The sequence below is a fragment of the Hordeum vulgare genome, chromosome 2H, assembly GCF_904849725.1.
Source record: "Hordeum vulgare subsp. vulgare chromosome 2H, MorexV3_pseudomolecules_assembly, whole genome shotgun sequence".
NCBI lineage: Eukaryota > Viridiplantae > Streptophyta > Magnoliopsida > Poales > Poaceae > Hordeum > Hordeum vulgare.
In genome coordinates, this window is record NC_058519.1 from 11,058,022 (window position 1) to 11,081,966 (window position 23,945).

At 47.2% G+C, this 23,945-nt stretch overlaps 1 protein-coding gene, 1 non-coding gene and 3 pseudogenes across 2 annotated transcripts; all 5 read left to right on the forward strand.

Annotated features, from left to right (window-relative positions):
- Nucleotides 1–512: 512 nt before the first annotated feature.
- Nucleotides 513–585, forward strand: TRNAF-GAA. The gene has a single exon. It is a non-coding gene; the product is annotated as a tRNA-Phe (tRNA).
- A 3,226-nt stretch (nucleotides 586–3,811) lies between these two features.
- LOC123424909 lies at nucleotides 3,812–5,193 on the forward strand. The gene is made up of 2 exons (XM_045108600.1): nucleotides 3,812–4,156; nucleotides 4,252–5,193. The coding sequence occupies exons 1-2, from the start codon at nucleotides 3,812–3,814 to the stop codon at nucleotides 5,191–5,193; spliced, it is 1,287 nt and encodes a 428-aa protein (XP_044964535.1).
- Nucleotides 5,194–6,382: 1,189 nt separating this feature from the next.
- On the forward strand, nucleotides 6,383–7,934 carry LOC123424910 (annotated as a pseudogene).
- Nucleotides 7,935–7,987: 53 nt separating this feature from the next.
- On the forward strand, nucleotides 7,988–8,938 carry LOC123424911 (annotated as a pseudogene).
- A 4,255-nt stretch (nucleotides 8,939–13,193) lies between these two features.
- Nucleotides 13,194–17,546, forward strand: LOC123429140 (annotated as a pseudogene).
- Nucleotides 17,547–23,945: the final 6,399 nt, after the last annotated feature.

Genomic DNA, 23,945 nt, shown 5'->3' on the forward strand with positions numbered 1-23,945 from the left:
ACCAACACAGGGTAAAGGGAACAACATAACACCATCCCGATGAAAATCGACACCAATCATAGTTCCATAGTGCTCAAGCCTAACAGTCATCATGTCATGATGACGGAGACCATAATCATTCACAAGTTCCTCCCACGAAGAACCATGGAATTTACTGCTCATCCGACAATGTCTAAACGGAACATGGTATATGTTACCCTCACTGTTGTGAAGAGCAAGATCAATATCTGTGTCACCCCTGCGAATAGCTAAAGCTCTGCACTCCTCAATGTATCGAGCAAGATGTGATCTAACACTGCACGGAACATACTACAACAAGAATGGAAGCAAACATCATAATAATATCCACGTTGGTATTCGCATACATTCCAACCAAAACAACATCAACCATATGGCACAGTCAGATAAACAATATATAGATTCTTACAACACGCCTTGAACATCGACGATCTAGCACAACCTTTTAATTGACATAGATACAAATACTCTACTAGGATGATGCACAAGAAAAGGTCAGGATAGCTCAGTTGGTAGAGCAGAGGACTGAAAATCCTCGTGTCACCAGTTCAAATCTGGTTCCTGGCAGAGAAAAAAAAAGATCCACCGAATAGGTATTGATCCAAATACCTCGAGATGGATTGTGATACATATTTATTAATAATATGTAATATATATAGAGTATGATTTATTCATCTAAGTGGATAAATCTATAATATAAATATAGAGGCACTTCTTTTTAGAGAAGTTTTAAAATATACCCTTTCTTTATGATAAGGAAGGGGGTGAGATTAGGTTCCCCTTTATTTTTTTGCGTTTCTTTATTTTGTATTCCACTATTCCGACGAATATTTTTTTAGTCTTGCTTCTCTTTATCTTATCTTATTTTCCTAGTTGTGCTAAGTCATGTGCGCGAAGTAAAACTTTCTAGTGTATTATATTACGGCTTTATTACATTCATAGAAAGGGGATAAAATGAGAAATCTTTGCCATTCAATCTGATTAGAATATTATAAAGTATAAGTGGCATAATTTTTTTTGTAGGAATATTTTAGCAATTCATTTTCATTTCATTTGTACCCCTGGTAAACTAGAATTTTCCTCGAAATGGTCTCTATTCATATGTATGAAATACATATATGAAATACGTATGTGGAGTTCCCTAGAATTTCATGTGATTCAGTAAACAGAATATAGATTCCATGATTGCTAGATCAATCCGTAGGGATTGATGAAGAGTGAGCTGATAATGGAATTTTTCTTTGATAAATCGCTATTCCACCTTTTAGGTATCGTGAAAAGTGATACCTGTGAAGATCGTGCATTTCAGTCAAATTCAGATCCGTTTTTCGAGTCCATGATATAATATAACCAAATTGGATAGATCTTCCACCTGTTTAGCTAAGAAAGAATAGATACAGAGGTGGATAATAGATCGATATGAAGATCATGAGCTGCCCCATAATGAAACCGCCAGTAGTCGCAAATATCTCCTTCTTCCCTAATCCAAGATTGGAGAAAGAAGATCTAAGAGGGACCTATGGAGAATGTAGTCAGAAATCCATAATAGAGTCCGGCCACAACGACCGAATTAATTATCCTCATCGAGAAACTTAGACTACTAAATAGAAAAGATTTGAAAATCATGGCATGGGTCTCCTTTTTTTCTTTCTTTAGAGTTTTCTATATGCACAATTTCTCGATGTTTCGATGAGAATTTTTTGACTTTCCATATATAGAAAGAGATAGACTATAAATGACATCTCTTATGTCAATAAGACCAAAGGGATGGATATTAAATGATAGGAAGTGCTAGGAAGTGAAATAGAATGAAATAGAGCCACTTTGGGCTTCCCTATGAAATGAGGCATGGAACGGAGCCACTACGAAGAAATTATGGGAGTTACGAAAGAAGCTTCGGACTCATATTGTTCATGGGTTGAGAGCGGGAGTGAGCGAATACAGACGCACCGGAATTAAAGGAAGAACAAGGGCCACCTGGAGCTCGACAAAATGAGCAAGCCATTTACGTGCAAAGTAATGGTGACCAATAAGAACTGAATCGACAACCGAGTTGAAAGTTGAGATTTCATTGAGTTGGAAGCAAAAATAATACCGTATGCCTCTGGAGAGAGCCCTGATCTATTGTTTACGCGGGTTCGATACAAAAATGGGCGAACGAGCGAAGAGATCGGAGCGGGGGTGGAAGCACCAGAGAGCAACATGAGTGGGAGGTGGAGCTATGAATCTTGGAGGGCGGGGAGGGCGAAAAGAGGGGTCAGAGGAGAAAGGAGGGGGGCAGTTAGCCACGGACTCTTCGGCCTCCTGGTGGCCGACAGGCACTCTTCGGCCTCCTCCTGGCCGACAACAGCCTCTTCGGCCTCCTGGTGGCCGACAGCAGCTCTTCGGCCTCTGGCTGGCCGACACGCAGAACTTCGGCCTCCGGCTGGCCGACGGTTTTTTTTTGACATTTTTTTTAATTTATGATAAATTGGGTTGTACTTTTGAAGAGAAAAATCAAAGTTTTGAATAGCGGGCTATAGCGGCGCTATAGCGCAGCTATAGCGTTTTTTGCCCTTCTAGCTACAGCTAGGTGATCTTAAGCCTCGATGGGAAAAGCCGCTAATAGCGCCGCTAATTGTCGTTAGCGCTGTAAAAATTTAGCGTTAGCGCTTTTTTTTCTCGCTGGGCCGTTCCAAAGCTTCAGCCCAAATCCAATTCACAGCACCCCCACACGTTTTTACCCTAAACCTATCCCCACACCACCACACTCCCACCCCGTATTCCTTTCCTCCCCCCAAAAAAGTGCTATGGAGGCTGGCGGCGGCGGCGACGGCAACAACTACGCAGCGATGGCGACGTCTCGTTGACTCCCCCTCCACTGGCCACACTCCATGTGCTGGTGACATCCCCTGTGCTGGCGAAGCCCTCCTTGCAGGGACGCCTGCTTCTCCTAGCGGCCGCCCTCGACGCCTCCTTCTCCGACGACCCTTTCCCAGTGACGCCCCCTCTCCAGCCATCTTCTCCTAGCCTACAATGAGTCAGCAGACCCCATCGACAGGCAAGTTTTGTCCTCAGATTTGTAAGTTTTGTTCTCAGATTTACAAGTTTTGTAGCATGATATGGATGTATGATTTGATCGAGCCTGCTTCATTGTAATGGGATCTCTGTTATATGCAAAGTATTTGTTATATGTGTGTGCTTGCTCGCTTGCTGTAACTGAAATTTCTGAATATCTGAACTTGGAATAATATGTATGTGCATGCTTATTTGCTTGCTGTAACTGAAATTTCTGAATATCATGAAGACTAAGATATGTGCATGCTTATTTGCTTGCTGTCACTAAAATGAGTAAAACAAACAGCAGCAACTTATGTTGTTTTGTTTCATAGGTGCAGGTATCTCAAGTGCTGCCTCTGTACCACAAACAACAGCAACTCATGTTGTTGCATCAAATGATGCGGCACGGAAGTACTGTACTATGCCAGATCCTAATAGAACATACGCTCTGCAATGCAATTTCTGTAACAAGATATTAACTAGCGGCGTAACAAGGATGAAGTTCCACCTTGCTGGAATTAAGAAGTGCAATGCTGCACCATGCCAGAAGGTTCCTCAGGATGTTAAGGAGGATATGAAGGTTTTGCTCCTAAAGAGTAATGATGCGAAGGATAAGAAAATCACAGAAGTGGAGAAGTTAAGGAGTTCAGTTAACATAGATCACTCGGAGGGAGAATAGGAGAGTGATGAAGATAGTGACAATGATGTTATGATTTTATCAACATCAGGCACAAGCAGATCCCAAGGTGGCCCTATGGACAAGTTCTGCAAGATAAGTGTAGAAGAAAGTGTCAAGAGGAATCAAGGGACAACTCTCAGCGAAAAGGTTCAATCAAAATTGTCATCTCAACAGTTAGAAGAGAAGAGGAATAGAGCTTGTGGGTACATCTGCCAGTTTTTCTATGAAGTTGGCATTCCACACAACACTGTGACACTTCCTAGCTTTGCATGTATGCTAGTTGCCATTGGAGATTATGGAAAAACCCTTCAAGGACCTAGTGCCTATGAGATGAGTGGGCCATTCCTGCAGAAAAGAAAGAAGAAGATGCTTGACTCATTCAAGAACCATAAGAAAGCATGGGAGCACACAGGTTGTACGGTAATGACCGATGCATGGACAGATAGGAAAGGCAGAGGAGTAATGAACCTAGTTGTTCACAGCGGACATGGGGTCTTATTCTTGGATTCGGTTGATTGCTCGGATGTAAAAAAAATGGGAAATACATCTATGAACTTGTAGACAGGTGTATTGAAGATATTGGGCCAGAAAAGGTTGTTCAAGTGGTGACTGACAATGCTAGTGTTAATACAGCAGCTGCAAGTCTGATGAAAGCAAAGAGACCATCCATTTTTTGGACTGGATATGCAGCCCATTGTATTGATCTCATGTTGGAAGATATTGGGAAGTTGCCTGTAGTTGAGAAAACAATTGTCCTAGCAAGGCAAGTGACCGTGTTCTTGTATGCTCATACGAGGGTTTTGGCTTTGATGAGGAAAACTCTTGGAAGAGACTTGGTCCGTGCTGGTGTTACTAGATTTGCCACGCCTTATCTCAATCTAAAAAGTTTGCAAGACAACAAGAAGGATGTGCTTAAACTATTCAGATCAGAGGAGCTAAATGACATGGGGTACTTAAAGAAGGACAAGGGTAAGAAAGCTCAAAAGGTTGTGCAAACTGATTCCTTTTGGAAAGGTGTTGACATTGCTGTGAATTTCTTTGAGCCAATGGCTAATGTGCTAAGAAGGGTGGATAGTGATGTGCCGGCGATGGGAGTCTTCCATGGTTGTATGCTAGATGCGAGAAAGGAAATTTGTTTGAGGTTTGACAATGATGAGAGTCGCTTCAAAGCTGTTATGGATATCATTGACAAGAGGTGGGACAACAAACTGAAGACGCCACTACATTTGGCTGGGTACTTTCTCAATCCCTACTACTACTATCCAAACAAGAATGCGATCGAGAATGATGGATCATTCAGAGCAGCGGTCATCCATTGCATTACAAGGATGATTCAAGATAAAATGTTGCAAGAAGAGATTATTGATGAACTCAACATATATGAAGAAGAGGCTCACTCTTTTGGAACGGACATTGCCACGCTGCAGAGAAGAAACAAAAATTTTGATCCAGGTTAGTACAATTTGTTTTAAACCAGTTTCAAACTTTCCCTATTTCCCATTTTGTATATGCGTAAGTATATAACTATATATCTAATAATCTGTGAATGACTTGATGCAGCAAAATGGTGGTTGAATCATGGCACAAGCGCACCCAAGCTGAAGAATTTGGTAAGAACGATCCTCACATTGACATGCACCTCCTCAGCTTGTGAGAGAAACTGGTCATCATTCGAACAAGTAAGAAAGGAAACTATAACTCTAAATGCCTACAAAATAGTTTATTTTTGTTCTCATGTGTTCCTTGATTTGTTTTCATCTACACTCAACTTTTCTTCACTATGTAGGTTCATGCAAGAAAACGTAATAGACTACTCAGTGATAGGTTGAGGGATCTTGTCTTCGTCAAATTCAACGCGAGGCTGCAGCATAAGAGAGCAAATAAGAACAGGGATCCTATAGAGAAGGTTATCGATGATGTTCTGGAGGATGAAGCCAATGAGTTCATTACTGGGATCGTTCCTAATGACAATGCCAATAAACATTTAGGTAATGAAGCTCAAGCTCAACAAGAGACTTCAACATCACAAGCACAAGGAAGAAAAAGAAAGAGGTCTGCAGTAGCCAAGAAGAAGAGGAAGAAGAGCATCCACTCTCTTCTTAACAGCATTGAAGAAGATCCCATGCTATGTTCTTCATCTTCGGAATCAGATGATCAAGCTCAAGATGAGTCTAACTATGCCTCTGGTGATTCAGATTGATGCACTGCAATTGTATGGCTGTTCGTATGTAGTTTGCCATCTTACTTTTGTTATGTGCAAGTGTGACTTTAGTCCTGCTGGTTGTTAGATTGTGCAAGTGCTGTGCAAGTGTGCCTTTTGTTGTTATGCGCTGAACTGAACCATCTCCTCTGATTTGCAAGTTTCTATGACTAGCTTGGGTAGTATATGTATATTGTATATATATTTGATACCTGATTGTATTATTATATTTTGTTTTTCTCATTATTTTATAAAACCGCTAAATGATGGCAATAGCCCGCTATAGCTTTGCTATAGCCTCTTTTAGCTGTTGGCAGAGCCGCAGCTAAATGGCGTAGCCCCCTATTTAAAACTTTAAGAAAAATCGAACTTACACGCAGACTAAAAAGGACCGGGAGTATATCCCGCGCCCTCTCAAGGCACACAGCACACGCGATCGAGAGCGCAAACTCCCATTCTGGCTACTGCTGCGGCGATAAAAAATGAAAGGTGTCCAGATCATGTCCCGGCGCATGGTCAAGCAAGCGATCTCGCGGCCACGGGCCAGGGATGTTGAGACCGTGCACCTGACGCCATGGGACCTGAGGCGGATCACCGGGGACTACATCCAGAAGGGCGTCGTCCTGCCCAAACCTTCGGCCGGCGTCGAACACCTCGCGTCCTCCTTCGCGCGTGCCGTGGGCCACTTCTACCCCCTCGCCGGCCGCTTTGCCGTCGCGGCTGTGGCCAACGACGGCACCGAGTCGCCGTCGCGTCAGCCGGGCCTGGCGATCTCGCTCCGCTGCAGCGACGAAGGCGCCGAGTTCGTTCACGCCGTGGCGCCCGGGGTCACCGTCGCGGACATCACCGGCGCGCTCTGCACCCCACGTGTGGTCTGGTCCTTCTTTCCTCTCAACGGGGTGCTCGGCACGGACGCCGTCGTGGACCCGAGCCTGCCGCTCCTGGCCGCACAGGTCACCGATCTCGCCGACGGCGTCTTCATCGCCATGTCGCTCAACCACGGCGCCGCCGACGGGACAACGTTCTGGGACCTGTTCAACAGATGGTCGCAGATCAGCCGAAACAAGAGTGACATATCTACGGTGCTGCCACTCCAGATCCAGAGGTGGTTCCATGAAGGCTGCCCCCTACCGATCCCTCTTCCCTTTGCCAAGGTGCAAGACATGGGCAGGCCGTTCGAGTACCCGCCGGTGCAGGAATGCTCGGTCCATTTCTCCCCGGAGAGCATAAAGAAGCTCAAGGCGAAAGCGAATGCTGAGATGGCCACGGCGACCATCTCCTCGTTGCAGGCTCTGCTCGCGCACCTATGGCGAGCGGTGTGTCGCGCCCGGGGGCTGGCGCCGGACGTGGAGACGACGTTCACGCTTCCCGTCGGATGCCGGACACGCATGACGGGTATTCGGAAGGGTTACGTGGGCACCGCAGTGGCGAGTGCAGTTGCCAGGACGCCCGTCGGAGAGATCCTGGGCGAAGGCCGGCTGGGCTGGACGGCGTGGCGCCTGAACCGTGCTGTGGCCTCGGTTGACGAGGCGAGCTTGAAGGTCGAGCTCGCGTCTTGGTCCCAAAACCCCAGCTTCAGGTACTCGGCCGACCACGTACCTTCGGCGGTGTTGATGAGCGGCTCGCCTCGCTTCGACGTGTATGGCAACGACTTTGGCTGGGGCAGGCCGGTGGCCGTCCGGAGCGGCGCCGGGAGCAAGCTGGACGGGATGGTCACGGTCTACGAGGACGGCGGAGGGAGAGGCGGCATGGAGCTGCAGGTGTGCCTCGCTCCTGATGTGCTCGCCACGCTCGTCGCCGACGAAGAGCTGATGGACGCGTCCACCGGAGTTGGAGTGATCCGCAGTGGTATGTGCACCGGCGGTGCATCGGAGGAGGGGCTTTGCCGGTGTCGGCATGCATCAGTCGTACAGTAGTGCCAGTGATCGAGCTGGTGATGATCTCATGTCTGAGCGCCACTGCGAGAACCAAATAATGTCGCACAAGATGGAAGCCTAGGAAGCACCCATCACCGTGCACATGCATGGATAGATGCACTCTTCCTTGGGGCAATGCTGTTCTTTGGTGTATGGAGATCTGTGCCTGCCATTGATGTATTTGGACTACTTTTTATGTATTCTTCCAACTGCTACATGCCCCATATTAGACCGCTATAGTATCATATATTAGTATCATGTAGTATATCATACTCCTTCGGTACACTAATATAAAAACGTTTAGAAACTACAGAGAAGTATTACTTTACGATACCATCTCTCCAATACGAATACATAATACTTCCCAGAGGTCGCCAGGACACCCGTGGGAGAGATCCTGGGCGACGGCCGGCTGGGCCGGACGGCGTGGCTCCTGAACCGTACCATGGCCTCGTTCGACGAGGCGGGCTTGAACATGAAGGGCGAGCTCGTGTCTTGAGGGTGTTTGGTTACAGAGACTTATTAAGGACTTAGAATTTATAAGTCCCTTTAAGTCTCATATAAACCAAACAGGATGGACTTATAGGAACTTAAAATGGACCTTAAGAGTCTTATAGAAACTTATAGTTGCAATATGGTCATTTAGTCCATGTTAAGCCCTAGGAAACAAACAGATAAAAACTTTATAAAAATTTAAGACTTATAAGTTGAGACTAAAAAGAAAATCCTACAACTTATGAACCAAACAGGGCCTTGGTCTCGAAACCCCAGCTTCCGGTATGCGGCCGACTACGGCACGGATCCTGAGGTGGTGGTGATGAGCGGCTCGCCGAGGTTCGACGTGTATCAGTGTATGGCAACGACTTCAGGTGGGGCAGGCCGGTGACGGTCCGGAGCGGCGCCGGGAGCAAGCTGGACGGGATGGAGCTGGAGGTGTGCCTCGTCCCTGGGGTGCTCGCGAGGCTCGTCGCCGACGAAGAGTTTGCCGGCGGAGGCATGCATGAGTCATACGGCGCTGCTACTGATCTCATGTCCGAGCTCCCCTGCCAGAACCACATAATGTTGCGCAAAACAATGGAAGTCTAGGAAGTGTACCACCGTGCGTATGCATGTGCATAGATGGAAAAATACATATTGGTTCCTGATTTTATATGCATCCGATATGAATAATATTTTTTAATAATTAATTAAAAATTCAAAATAATTTTAAAGTATTTTTAGATTAAACTTGACTTTGTTTTGCACTAGTATATAAATTTAAAAAAAAATCAACGTTGACTGCTAGGCAAAAAAAAATTTATTTGCTATTATAAGTCACCATTCACACTATTTTGATCGAAAATTTATTTTCTTTTTTTGGAAAGAAGTAATTTTCTTTTTGTGATTTTTTCTTACAAGTACAATGTAAGGTCAGGTTATTTTAAAATATTTTCAGATTTTTCAGATTTTTTTATTGAATTGCTTTTCTTTTGCACTCTTTGTTCGTTCGACGATGCTGTTCTTTTACATACTTACGTACTCTCTCTCCGTTCCTAAATATAAAATATTTTAGATATTTTATTATAAATTACATACGAAGCAAAATGAATAAATCTACACTTTAAAACATACCTATATACATTCGCATGTACTTTACATTGAAATCTCTAAAATGTTTTATATTTAAGAATGGAGGGAGTATATTGTAGTGCATTATTGGCGTGTCATCTCGAGTATTTTCGTGTATTTCCTTTAATATGCTTGTGGAGTCAACACATGCAACAGCGAGCAGTCTCACGGCAAGAACCCTAGCTGCTGCCAAGGATCAACCTTTAGCCGTTCTCCGACGGCTCCCCTGCTGACGACCTCTCTCGTTGGTGGTGAGGGAGCCACCGGATTAACGTGTGTGGATTGTTTTTAAGTCTTTCTAGTCTAGGTTTTTTAGGTTCTTCATCGTTTTGGCTTCGACAGCGGTGATGGTGGTGCTGAATAAAGATTTTTCAGATCCTTTCTCCATGCGATGATAGGCCATGTGGTTGGCGATGGATTTAAAAACCACTATGTTCAAGAAACTTTGTTCAAGCAAGTATGATGTGCTGACGGCGGCATCCTCGTGGTCGACCTGTGTCCCCGGCCTTCGTCGTTGCGACGACGTTTGCTCCAACACCATCGCGAAGCTTTGGAGATAGTCCAGAAGCGGATACAGATCAAACAGCATATGAAAAATGATGTATCGTGTTTTGGGTTCGTGGATCGTGGAAGGCACGTATGATTTTCTCCTCCGACGTCTTCGTTATGCAGGAGTGTCAAATCTGGAGTTCAATGGCGTGACCTGGGTATTGCCAACACCCCGGTCTGATTCATTCAACGGTAATGGTTTTGTCTTTGGTGATCCAACTTGAAAGTCCGCAAAGCTTCATATCAATGTTGAAGCCGCGTCAAACTTGGGTGAGGAAGTGACTTGTCATTTTTCTTCTTCTTTGGTGACTGTTATGGCGACGTAGAGACACGCGACAGGCATTGGTGTCTAGTTTATAGCATTCTTCGGTCTTGATAGTATTTTTTTATTGATTGATGCTTCTTTATGCAAAGACTAGTGTCCTATTGTTTTTCCAGTTTTATCAGATTAATGCATAGGTACCAGCCAAGATTAGTGCATAGGTGACTTGTAGTATAATTATTATGATGTAAGTAAGACATGTATTACTGTAAAAAAAATCATGGCAAGAAAAGAAAACACACCGAGAAGTCAAGAGACCAAGGAGGCAAGGAGGAGGGATCGCGCTGACCGACCATGCACGCGGCGGTGCTGCACGTGGACTGCTCCTACTCTACGCCTCTGGCCAGAGGATAGGAGTGACCCAAGACCCCATATATGTGTTGTCACGGCCTGGGCCCAGTAACTGCACCCTTTTAATTTCTTTATATATTTTGGGGCATTTATTTTTATTTAAAAACTAATATATATATAAATATCAGTAATCGCAAATGAAAATTTACATATATATTGGAAAAAATGTATACTTGCTTCAAAATATTTCTATATCATGCTTCAACAACATTCATGGGTTAAAATCATGTATTTTGAAATAAATATGTTCACTTATTTTTTAAAGGTTAATGTTTTTTTACTTCATTTATTAGAAAGAAGATATTCATATGGCATTTAAAAACAATATTATGTCATGAAAAACTCAATTATTAGTTTGAAAAAATGTTCATGCGTCTTAAAAGCAAGCTTATGATTTTTGAAAAATAAAATTCATGAATTATAAAAAACAGATGTGTTGCTCGATGCACTCCTAAACTAGTAGCGGTGATGCATTGAATTTTATGTGGACTAGGTGAGCAACATTTTCATATTTGTTTGAATTACATTTATGAGTTTATTTTTGTTTGAAGTGTGCATAATAGGGGGATATAAGACGAAGATATGCAACGATTTTAGGTATTGATGCTGGATAAGAGAAAGAAAAAAAGGTTCCCCAAGTTTTCTTCACTCTTATACTCCCTCCGTTCTAGAATAATTCAAGTACTAATTTGTCATAAGTCAAGCCGCTTCAAGTTTGATCAAGTTTATAGAAACATTTACTAATACATCCACAACATCAAATATGTGCATTGTGAAAATATACTTCATAACAAATCTAATGAAACTAGTTTGAACGTTGGGGATATCGGTATATTTTTATATAGACTTGATCAAACTTAGAGAAGGTTTGTCCGGCTCCGGTGAAGAAGGGACGATGACGGTGACTCGCCTTTGGGTTGCTTGTAGTCGTTTTTAGGTGGTCTATGAATGTGGACGTATCTTTTGTTGTTTCTTCTGTTCTCTATACTGCATGCCATGATGTTTGATGAATGGGTGAAAAGTTCTTTGGGAAGAAAAACAAATAATCTACGATCGGAGGTTTTGGCAAGTATCTGGAGATTCTTCACGGCAGTCCATGGTTTCTCTCCAATGGCTGCCAAGTCTTTGCAGGCCCCCCACATGCAGCACTGACTCTGACCCTCAATGTCTGAACCCCTCGTTCGTTATAAGCAGCGCAACAAGTCCAGTCCAGTCCAGTCCAGACCAGCCAGGCAGCAGCCCCGCTTCACAATGACCATCTTCACAATGAGTATGAGCCCCCTTCTTACTAGTTCAGACTTGGTAACAAAAACAAAAAGAGTGATTTCCAGGTTTTACCCCTAAGTTTGGCACATTTGACACTAATTACCCAGTTGAAAAGAATTTCATCACGTTGTACCCCATTTAACAAAAACGTTGCCACAATTCACCCCTTTTTAATTTAAAACTTACAGCGTTCTGAGCGGTGGGTCAGATCCAGCTGGCGTGCCACGTATGCAGGTTTTTTGTAGGCAATTTTTCGGCAGACTGAACGGCTTCGCAGGGATTCTATCAACCGACATGGAAGGCAAGCAGGCGCATATCCTCCAACCGACATGGTAGTCCGGTGCACCACGATCATCCAATCTCGCCACTTATCTCGTTGAGTCTGTTGCGCCATGGTCGCCTCCAATCACGCTACACATCGCCCGCCTCCAGTCGCATGCCCCAAGTCTGGCCCAGTCCATTCCACTCCTTCCTTCCTTCGCAGAGGGGAGGACCAACGTAGGCGACGAGGTCAAGTTTTCACTGGGATCGTCTGAGCAGGAAGCAGGAACTGGTATGGCAATCTCCTTCTCTCTTACACTTGCTTGAATTCTCTGTTTTTCACTTCGGTGTTAGGCTTCCAGCTTTTATCCGCCTGAATCCTCGAGTTGTTTCCGTTTTCTGTATAATCCTCAAGCATGTTGCTTTTATCTGTTTTCTGTATAATCCTCAAGCATATTGCTTTTATCCGCTTGAATCCTGAAGCTGTTTCTCTCTTACACTTGCTTGAATCCTCAAGCTGTTTCTGTTTTCTGTATAATCCTGAAACATATTGCTTTTATCCGCTAATTAGTGATTTTATTTTCTTGCACAAATCAGATGGCAACCGAGATGTGGAGCGTTAGGTTCACTTGTCATGTCCGTGGATACAATAATCCAGAGCCACAGATGGTTCACAGGGATTTCATCAGTTATCTTGATATAAAGGAGAGGACAAAAGAGTTGGGTTTCAACCATTGGGACAACATTTATTATCAGAAGAAAGGGGCCAATGGGAACTTCATCGTTGAGTTAACAGATGACACTAGTGTGATGAACATGCTTGAGGAGTTTATTTTCTCAAGCATTATACAGAAAAACTGTCAAACTTAGGGGTAAAAAACGGAATTCACTCTAACAAAAATACCAAAAAAATGACGACACGAACCATCTGCACAAAGTTGTAAACAAAAGATTTGCTACTGGCATGACAGAATCGGTTTTTATTTTCTCGTGTGCACATATTTGTAAAAATCTTTGCAAAAACTGAAATTTTAAGGGAAACATCATACTCCTACGAAAGAAAATGTACTGTATCTGTATGTGGTGTGCTACAATATATGCTGCGGTTAGTAACTTCTTCCTTTCCGACAGATGTCTGCGTTGTCGGGGTCGCGCGCACCCCTATGGGTGGTTTCCTGGGCGCCCTGTCTTCCTTGCCTGCTACCAAACTCGGCTCCGTGGCTATCCAAGGTGAGATCAGTATCTTCTCTATATACCCACCCTCAAGGTATAATATGTTGTCTCTGTTTAACCCGACAGTAACAATAACCACGATGACTCGGGGCGATCAGCTGCTCTGAAAAGGGAAAATGTGGACCCATCCCTTGTGCAGGAGGTATTCTTCGGCAATGTCTTGAGTGCTAATTTGGGGCAGGCTCCAGCGAGACAGGCTGCCTTAGGTGCAGGGATACCAAACACGGTTGTTTGCACCACTGTCAACAAAGTTTGCGCGTCTGGCATGAAAGGTTCGAGCTCATGTGACCATGTCTGTATAATCTGTGTTTATACAGTTTCCGTAACTGAGACGTTTTTTTGACCGTGATCTTGTTTTCTTTTCTCCCTTTACGCAGCAACAATGTTTGCTGCACAGTCGATTCAACTGGGCAGCAATGATATTGTAGTGGCAGGTGGCATGGAAAGCATGTCAAATGCTCCGAAATACATCGCTGAAGCTAGGTCAGTAAAGTGTTTTTCTGATTGTCTCTGGATGTAGTGCGTAGGTGAAGATCAATTTTGACCTGTCTGGTAAATGAACTAAGCATACAGGGAGAAGGAATATGCCAAAATATCCATTTGAAACAGTTTGTGTGACACCTTGTGTTTAGATTCATCTGTTCTGTACTCTGTTCGCTCCATTCGTTCATCTTTTTAAGGTACATGAACCAAGTAGTCAGCTAAAAGTTTGAATTGTATTGTGTGATCTGTTTGACTCGACACATAATACAGTACAATGTTAGTGTATGCCTCTTGTACGTCTTCCCAGCAACTTAGTGATTTGTGAAATCAAATGCAGAAAAGGTTCTCGTTTCGGACATGACAGCCTTGTTGACGGTATGCTTAAGGATGGCCTTTGGGATGTATACGGTGATTGTGCCATGGGAGTGTGTGCTGAGCTTTGTGCTGACAATCATGCTCTGACAAGGGAAGACCAAGTAAGTGACGACAGATTGTAGTAACCACTTTCTAATGTAGCTATTGTTCTTATTTTTTTCTAGTATATAAGGGCTTGTGTTTTGTCAGTTGTTACTCCTAGAGATTCAGTACAGGTTATTATTAATTTAAGCATACTGAAAACATACGGAAAGTTGGTCGCTGAGTGCACTGGACTTTGTCATTACCTTTACATACAAGTTGATTATCTATGTTATTTCTTCATCTTAGGTACAATCCTGTTTGGTTTGGACTTTGGACCAATATATACGTAACTGCCAGTGTCTTATGTCAATGATGCCTTATTAATACCATCTTGGGCCTATTATTAACCTTTTAATTTTTCTAGCAGGGATGCTCCCATGAAATTTCTAGGGTAGGTTTAGAATAATGCTCTACATGAGTCAATGAACCTTCCATTGCTTGCTACAAACGTGGAAATGGATTTTTCGTATTAATGTGCAAGAGTTCATTTTGCCAAAATTATTGATACCTTGCTTTTAGGGTGAGGGTATCAATAATTCAATATTAATTGTATGATTGCGATGTGGCTCTTTAGTATAGAACAACAAGCTCTTGGACAAAAATCACTTCCCAAAATATTATTGAATTTCCCATTTCTTGTGGACGAATATGATATGACAGAGTTAAATTTGTCAGATACTATCTTTGACGTCTGTTTAAGGTATTGATGTAATGTCCTTCTTCTACATTATGGTCCATGTATTTATTAGTTGTGACGTATCTGAATTTATACATTCTTATGTAGGATGCTTTTGCTATTCAAAGTAATGAGCGGGGAATTGCTGCTCGTGATAGTGGCGCTTTGGCATGGGAGATCGTTCCGGTCATTTTCTGTCTCTTTGCCAATATTAGTAACCTTTCCTTTATTTGCATTCCTAATGCCCTCTGTTTTATCTAGCAGGTTGAAGTTCCTGTTGGCAGAGGAAAACCACCGGTACTTGTTGAAAAAGACGAGAGCCTAGACAGGGTAAAATTTTCAAACAGAAAAACTGGAAACAATGAACTACAAGGCGATACCCTGTGCATATTTTGTTAACAGTAGCTGTCAACTTTCTTAACAACTAAATTATTCCGAAAACAAATAATTGTTTGAAGCACGGTGTGTCTGTCTCCATTCTGTATCTAGTGTTTTCATGCATTCTGTAGTGAAACATAATATATGCCAAGCTCAAGAAATATTAGGCAGTACATACTATGTTATTGCGAAGTTGCTGATAGTTTGTCTTGTACTTAATTAAAACAATGAAAATATGCTATTGTTTATCTGTATAATCTTTGTATGTGAACTACTACGGTGTAATATGAGCATTTTATGCCTCTTAGTTTGACCCAGCGAAACTGAGGAAGCTCCGCCCAAGTTTCAAGGAGAACGCTGGAACTGTTACTGCTGGGAACGCTTCTAGTATAAGGTGTTTGTCTCTTTTTTTCAGATCTTAGCCTCGTGGAGTACTTCTGCGGTATATGGTTTCCAGACCACCTATATCAGCAGACATATTTTAAAAGATGTGTTTTTCTGTCTTTGTTTTCTTGAATCCCTAAAATTATGTTCTACACAGGGCTTTATCCAATGTACTGCCTAGAATTTCCTGGTGTGTTTGTCTATGAACCAAATGTGTGATGCTTGTCTGTTTGTTTTACGTGGAGCTGTGATGGCGCTGCCGCACTAGTATTGGTGAGTGGGAAGAAGGCTCAGGAACTTGGACTGCAAGTCTTGCAAAAATCAAAGGATTTGCCGATGCAGCTCAAGTAAGCTAAAGTACCAGTTATTATCTTAGTTTGAACTAGATTAACATCTGCTAGGAAAGTTTACATAAGGATTTACGTTTTGGACGGAATAAGAACCTTCCCTCGCATTAAGTTTTGCCTAATTACAGTAACTGAAGGCTGTTTGCTATGAAAATTTAGAAATCAGAATGATATTTCTAACTTGCAGTTCTTTATGCAGGCTCCCGAACTATTTACCACTACCCCAGCACTTGCCATTCCGAAGGCTCTCTCAAATGCTGGCTTAGAATCTTCATCTGTTGATTTTTACGAAATCAACGAAGCCTTTGCGGTAGGACCTTGATCCTTTTTTTACTACTTTTTACTAATTTGCATTACAATCAATATTTATTTCCACTTCTTATTGCAGGCTGTTGCACTTGCAAATCAGAAGATTCTCGGAATTCCTTCAGTAAGTGCTGCCTTGGTTCAACTAATTCTGTTTCCGTGCTAAAGAACTGCTAAATTTGTTTTGGGGCCTGTATATAAGCTAACATTCCTGTCAGAAAAAGCACGTTGATTCTTTACAATTTGCTGTCCATGGGCAGTATTTATTAGTGTAAACTAGATGCGGTGCTGACAGCATTTGTGCTTGCAGGAAAAGATTAATGTACATGGAGGAGCTGTGTCTTTAGGACACCCTCTTGGATGCAGCGGTGCTCGCATCTTGGTCACCCTTATTGGTGTAAGTTCTCTCTTGAGGTGTTGTCCTGTGTTTTGATCACGTGCCAGAGCCTTTTGTTTGAGGACGGGTATTGCGTTTTTACTTAGTAGCAGCTGTTTCTCTAGTAAACATCAAAATCTAGTGATACTCAAAAGTAGCTAATTATCTTCAGCCTATACGACTGCTAATTATCATTAAAAAAAACTTTCTGCAAAATGTTCACAAATATGATCATAGCTAAGTCTGTAACTCGTGCAGGCAAAAAAAAAAAGTTTACCACATTGATGGTTGAGATTGTTGCCCACTCTGATATGAGAAAGTTATAACTTATAACCCTGTGTCGTCTTCCGTTTCCCTTTGCTCTCACTTCATCATATTTTCTCAATTGTCACCATTTTACAACATGGCATCGGCGATGCACGTTTCTCATAGTTGGTTATGTGAATGAACCAAGTAACCATGTTGCTGGTGCACAGGTTCTCAGGGAGAAGGGTGGCAAAGTCGGGGTCGCCGGCGTCTGCAACGGCGGAGGTGGAGCATCCACGCTTGTTCTCGAGCTCGCATAGAAGTGCAACCAAATCATGTAACAACCAAAAGATAAGATAGTGCTTGGTTGGGTTCATTGAGCATATACAAGATAAAGGTTGGCAGTGGCCCTATTTCAAGTGCTACTGTGTCAACATGTAAAATTGTTCCGGTAGGCGTGTCTGATAAGTAATTTGGTGTACCCAGCAATTCGTGTTTGCAATTTTGGGCCAGTTTCCGTCCGGCCTTTGTACTCTAGTTTACTCCATTCTCTCACTGTAGCTATCTGGATGTTACAAGCTCATTAGTATTCGCAATAAAGCAATGTTTCTGCGGAATTTCATTTCATATACTTGTGTAAATTTCTTCCTCCAGTCAGGCTCAGTTTGCGGTACAATATGCTATGAAAAGATCGTCACGAAACTAGAGATAAGGTTTATCTTCACTTTGAAAACTAGAGACAAGTGGGTTAAATGAACACCAAAATAGGCAAAAACTAGTCAGTTTGTGGTTGCGGAACTGTAGCGTAGAAACTAGAGAAGTTCTTGCAAAACCTTAAAACCTAGAGATATTGGTCAAATAAAGCACTAAAATTGGTGTGCATGCACATCCAGGTCAATGAGGTAAGAGCATGGTTAATAATATAGCCAAACATAAAAAAAGCAAGTTAAATGGTCCAAAATGTGTTCCGCAGTCAGACCAGCCCGAGAGAGCCCGCAACCCCTCCCCGCGCCGCAGGCCACTCCGGCCGCGGCGGCCACCCACCAAGCCATTATGACCGGCCGGGGCGGGCCTTCCCCCGGCGGTCCGCCGGTTTTCCCGGCCTCCCCAGGCCCCAGCCGGCGCGCCGTCGTAGAGCCCCGCCGTCCGTCGCCTGCTCCCCCTGCGTCGCCGCCGGATCCAGCCCGGCCTGCTTCACCTGCGTCGCCCCGGGGGTCCCTGCCGGATCCAGCCCCAGCGCCGCGGATCCTGCTCCGAGGGGAGTGCTCCTACGCGGCACCCAACGGTCCGCCGCGTGCCCCCTCCCCGGCGCCGACGGGGGACAGGAGATGGGAGCTGCGGGATCCGCGGGAGCGAGATCCATCACCTGTCCCGGGAGAGCCCGGGCGCATTCAAGGCCGGTGCGTCAAGTCCATCATCGTCGACTCCTCGGGAGCCGAGGTTACCATTTCGGGAACGGATCCGGGCTGGACCGAGGTGGCTCGGCGGGGAAAGCGCCTGGCACCGGCGGACCCCAAGGCCCCCCGGTCTCTTCCAGGTACGCGCCGGTCCGACCGCCGCGTTGTCCACTCTGCTACTGACCCGCAAGCTGCGCCGCTCCATATTAGCCCGTTCGCCGGCCGTTGTTTTCGCTGTCTCAGCAAGCGCCATCGCTTAGCGTCCTGCCGTGACCCAGTTCATTGCCTTAGTTGTAGGAGAGCAGGGCACATCGCCTCTAGGTGCCCCCGTAACCGAAAGGCAGGCATCTCGCTTAGGGACAGGCTGGGTCCGACGCCTCGCGCGATTCAACTGTCCGACCGCCTGCGTTTCCCTCCTCCTCCACCTGCGGCCATGGCTCCGGCGACTCCCTCCATGCTCCGTCACCTCGACCCTTCTCGGCGCCCCAGGGAGAGCCGTTCCACGGCGGTGCTCTCCCCCGCTCTGGACCAGGCGGTGTTCTTCCTCCGTAGCCACGCCGTGACTATCACCGCAGCTGACGGGGTCAACATCTCCTCGCCAATGGCTGTGGGCAAGGCCCTGGAGGCGCAGCTCTCGGTGCCAGCTCACTCTCTGCGGGTCACGGCTCACCACCCCGAGCACTTCTTCGTCACCTTCACGCAGCCTGCTCATCAGGTGAACGCCGTGCGCCGGGGCTCCATCCGGATCGACGGCGCCTGTTTCAACATCAGCCCGTGGCACGAGCATGACCTCGCCACGTTCGACTCCCTCCTGCTCCACGTCCGCGTCGTCATCGAGAAAGTCCCCATGCACTTCTGGTCGGTGGAGGGGGCGGAGGAAATCCTCGGCTGGCGGGTGCGCGTCGACCGTCTCGACAGCCGGACTCTTGAGCGAGGCCACACCAAGACCTTTGCCTGCTGGGTCTGGGCCAGAGACGTGGCGGACATCCCTACGTCGCACACGCTGGGGGTCCTTCCTCGCGGAGCCGGCAGGGTGGAAGAGATGGAGGGATTCTCCCTGCCAGACAGGAGAGTTGCGCCACCGCCGGCCTCGGCGGAGTATTCTATGCTGATCCACGTCGACAGGGTGGAGGATTGGACACAACCCTCTCCGCGCTCCTCCCGCTCCGCCCACAGCGGACTGCCGTCGTCTGGTTCCGACGACGAGGGTACTCCCTTCCCCCTCGTGGCCCCTGCGTCCTGGACGCTGGGGGTGGAAGATGGCCAAGGAGGGGAGCGAGCACACCGCCGGGCTCCCGCTCCTGTGGCCAGCGTGGGGTGCAGGGGCGCCCCTAGGGATAACCGTCCAAGGGACCGGGACGGCGAGGGCGGTTCGGGCGCAGGCGGCCACAGGTCCTGGAAGGACGTCCTCCTGCACCGCGGCGCCTCGCGCGCCCCTCGCGCTTCGCCTTCTCGGCGCCGCCGTAGCAGATCGCCACCGGCTAGGCGCGGCACTGGGGTGTCTTCGGACCGCCGCTCGGGGGCAGGGAGGAGCATAGCGCCGGCTAGGCGCCCGACGAGGCGTCCTAGTGTCTCGTCAACTCCGACTCAGACTGCCAAGCCAGCGGGCGACGCTACAGCGGGTAGCCAGCCCGAGCTAGCCCACAGGTCCAGCTCAGTAGGCAAGGACCCGGTCGAAGAGTTCTTCAAGACCGCAAAGAAACCCTCCCTGGCATCCGTCGTCGTCGACGGTCTGGCGGCTGACGTCCACAGCACCGCGGAGGCAGCAGTCGCAGCCCCACTCGACTTCGTCGACGCCACACTTCTCCAAGCCCCGGGGGAGTCTGTCGAGTTGGACGCCTTCAGCCCGACGCTGTCGGCTGCGGCATCCGAACTGGGTCAGTTCCACAAGGCCACCCCTTCAGCAGCCAACACTCTCGAGGTCCAGCTCGGGGCGGTCACTGGACGCGTCAGGGAGTTGGAGATCGGCGGGAGAGTAGCCGGGCCGGAGTCGCGAGGCCTCTTCCGGAACTCCAAGCAGCAGCCCCTCATTGCTACTGCACCCGCGCGCCGTCCCGCGGCGCCACCCAACACGAGGGCCACCTCTACCCCGACCCGTTCCAGTGTGCGGCAAGCTGCCATCGGCTCCTCAGTTCCGGTGGCACAACGCGCATCCCTGCGCATCGTGAAGGAGCTTGGTCTTCTCGGCCCTCGAGATAGGCTCACGGCAGAAGTAGCGAAGGTGCTCCTCCAGCGCTTCGAAGAGCCACTGTCAGACGGGGACATCTCGGTCATCGCTAGGCTGACTCACCTGGACGACGAGGCGCTGCGGGTCATGGCTCGTATGAACGGACCCGACGGAGCTGCTGATGAGGCCATAGTGTGATCATGTTAGCTGCCCTTAGTATTAGCCTCCGATGGCGTCCGACCCCCAACCGTTGCTACCTAGTATGTTCTCCAGTTCGTAGTGCCAGTAGTAGGAGTATGAATCTTGAGTGCCGGCGCATCTTGGGTGCTGTTGGTGGGCGCCGGCCCAAACCATGTATGATGGTGGTGTGCTTTGTCGGCCCTGGGCCGTCATGTTCTAATCATCGGAGATTCCTTTGTGTTTTAGATGTATAACAAGATTCAACCCATCATGTGCTGGGACGTTCGGGGCCTGAACAATCCAGCTAAGAGAGCGGCAGTCGGGGAGCTGGCAGCTGCCCAGCGAACAGCCATTCTTTGCATCCAAGAGACAAAGATCGCCGCCTGGTCGCCGGAAATAGTCCGCGAGATAGGGGGCGCTAGGCTTACAGGATGTATAGTTCTTCCGGCGATAGGGACTAGTGGAGGCGCGGCGATCCTCTGGGACAAGGATCTGGTCACAGTTTCATCGCATGCCATAGGGATTTTTGCTATTACAGCCAAAGTGACCTTCCTCGGGCAGGCGCGGGACTTCTGGCTCTCGACAGTCTACGGTCCGGCGGATGACGCGAGAAAGAACGCTTTCCTTCGGGAACTCTCACTCTCGGCGCCACCACCAAACGATCCCTGGCTCATCAACGACGACTTCAACCTCATCTACGAGGCACGGGACAAGAGCAACATAAATCTCAACCGTAGGTTGATGGGTAGGTTCCGAGCAGCCATCGACGCTAAGGGTCTGAAGGAGATTAAATGCAAGAACCGTAGATACACGTGGAGCAACGAGCGCAACGACCCGACCCTAATGAGCATCGACAAATTCTTCTGCAACACATCCTGGGAATGCTTTTTCCCATCCGTAGCACTCATCGCAGCATCGACAGCAACATCAGATCACTGCCCGCTGATCTTAGCTGACACCTCTGCTGCCCCCAGGACAGCCCTATTCAGATTCAAGAATTTTTGGCCCAGCTTCCCTCGCTTCCATGCAAGGGTCGAGCGGGCATGGAAGAGGACGGAGCGATCATCGTGTCCATTCCAACGCCTTGCCACAAAGATGGCGAGGACTGCAAGAGAGCTCAAGAACTGGAGTAAGAGCTTCTTTAGTCAGGCCAAGCTGCAATTCCACATGGCGGCAGAGATAGTACTACGGCTAGATGTCGCACAGGAAAGGCGCCGTCTCTCAAACGCAGAGCATGCCCTCCGTAAGCTGCTCAAACTACGACTGCTGGGTCTCGCGGCACTAGAGCGTGCTCGCAGGAGACAGGCCTCTTGGCTAACCTGGCTCCGGCTAGGAGACGCGGGCACCAAGTTCTTCCATGCCAAGGCAACTTCTAGGAAGCGGAAGAATTTTATCCACTGCCTTCGAGTAGGAGGCGACCTACTTACGGCGCACGAGCACAAGGAGGAGGCCATTCACAACCACTTCAAACTCTCCATGGGTAGCAGGATAGAGCGATCTCTACAGGTGGACTGGTCGATCTTTAACCTACCATCTGTCCATAATAGGGGCTTAGACAACCCCTTCTCTGAGGAAGAAGTCTGGGAGGCGATCAAAGCATCACCGGCAGAGAAGGCCCCAGGGCCAGATGGATTCTCTGGGACCTTCTATAGAGTCTGCTGGCACATTATCAAAGAAGACATCATGGCAACATTCTCTAGCTTCTACAATCTGTCTAGAGGAGACTTCGCCAAGTTAAACACAGCCCTGATAATTCTGTTACCAAAGAAGGACGGTGCGAGTGCGATCCAGGACTACAGCCGATTAGTCTAATACATTCGGTGGCCAAGCTAATCTCCAAAGTCCTCTCCCGGCGTCTATCCGCGGTGATTAGTTCCATAATCTCACCGGCGCAATCTGCTTTCCTTCGCTCCAAATCAACGCAAGATAGTTTCCTCTATGTGCAAAATATAGTGCGATCGCTGCATAGGAAGAAGCAGCCAGCTCTCCTGCTTAAGATAGACATTGCTAAAGCTTTCGATAGCGTCTCATGGGAGTACCTGCTAGAGGTGTTGCAGCAACTACGTTTCCCGGCACGCTGGCGGGACTGGGTATCCCTGCTGCTCTGCACGGCCTCTTCGGCCGTCTTGCTAAACGGCACTACCGGCGGCTACTTCACCCATCAACGGGGCCTACGGCAAGGAGACTCCCTCTCCCCACTGCTCTTCATCATCGCCATTGACACCCTCCACCGCCTCCTTGAGAAGGCCACGGAGTTGCAAGAAATTGCACCGCTACCAGGCAGGGGAATTCCCCTCAGAGTTAGCCTATATGCAGACGACGCCGTCATCTTTGCCAATCCGGCAGCAGAAGATATCATAGTTCTCATGGCTATCCTACGTGACTTTGGGCGAGCATCGGGGCTGCTCATCAATCCGGCCAAATCAACAGCTGCTCCGATCAGATGTGATGGCACCGATCTGCAACACATCCTAGCTGCCTTCGGAGGGAAAGTAGTCGCCTTCCCGTTGACCTACCTAGGCCTGCCGATAACTTTATCAAGGCTTAGGCTAGTCCACGTTCAGTTCATCTTAGACAGGATCAGAGCTAGATTAGCGGGATGGAAGGGGAAGCTCCTTAACATAGCCGGCACGCGAGTCTTAGTACGTAACGTCCTCTCAGCTCTACCCACTTTCGCATTATCTGTGCTAAGGGCGCCGAGGAAATTCTTCGAGGAGATAGATAGAGCTAGACGTCGTTTTCTGTGGGCTCAAGAAGACGGGGAGTTAGGGGGAGGCAAGAGTAAAGTCAATTGGCCCACAGTCTGCTCCCCTTTGGAGAATGGGGGACTTGGCATCCTTGACCTAAACCGTTTCAGCCGGGCCCTCAGGCTGAGATGGCTTTGGCTGCAATGGACGAGCAATGACAGGGCCTGGCAGGGCATGAATCTTCCCTGTGACGAGGTGGACAGAGAGCTTTTCAACGCATCAACAACTGTCACCCTAGGCAACGGCGCAACGACATCCTTCTGGCACTGCTCGTGGACGGGCACAAGTTCTCTCAAGACACCGTTCCCATCCCTTTTCAAGCACTCGAGGAGGAAGCAAAGAACAGTGCGAGAGGCA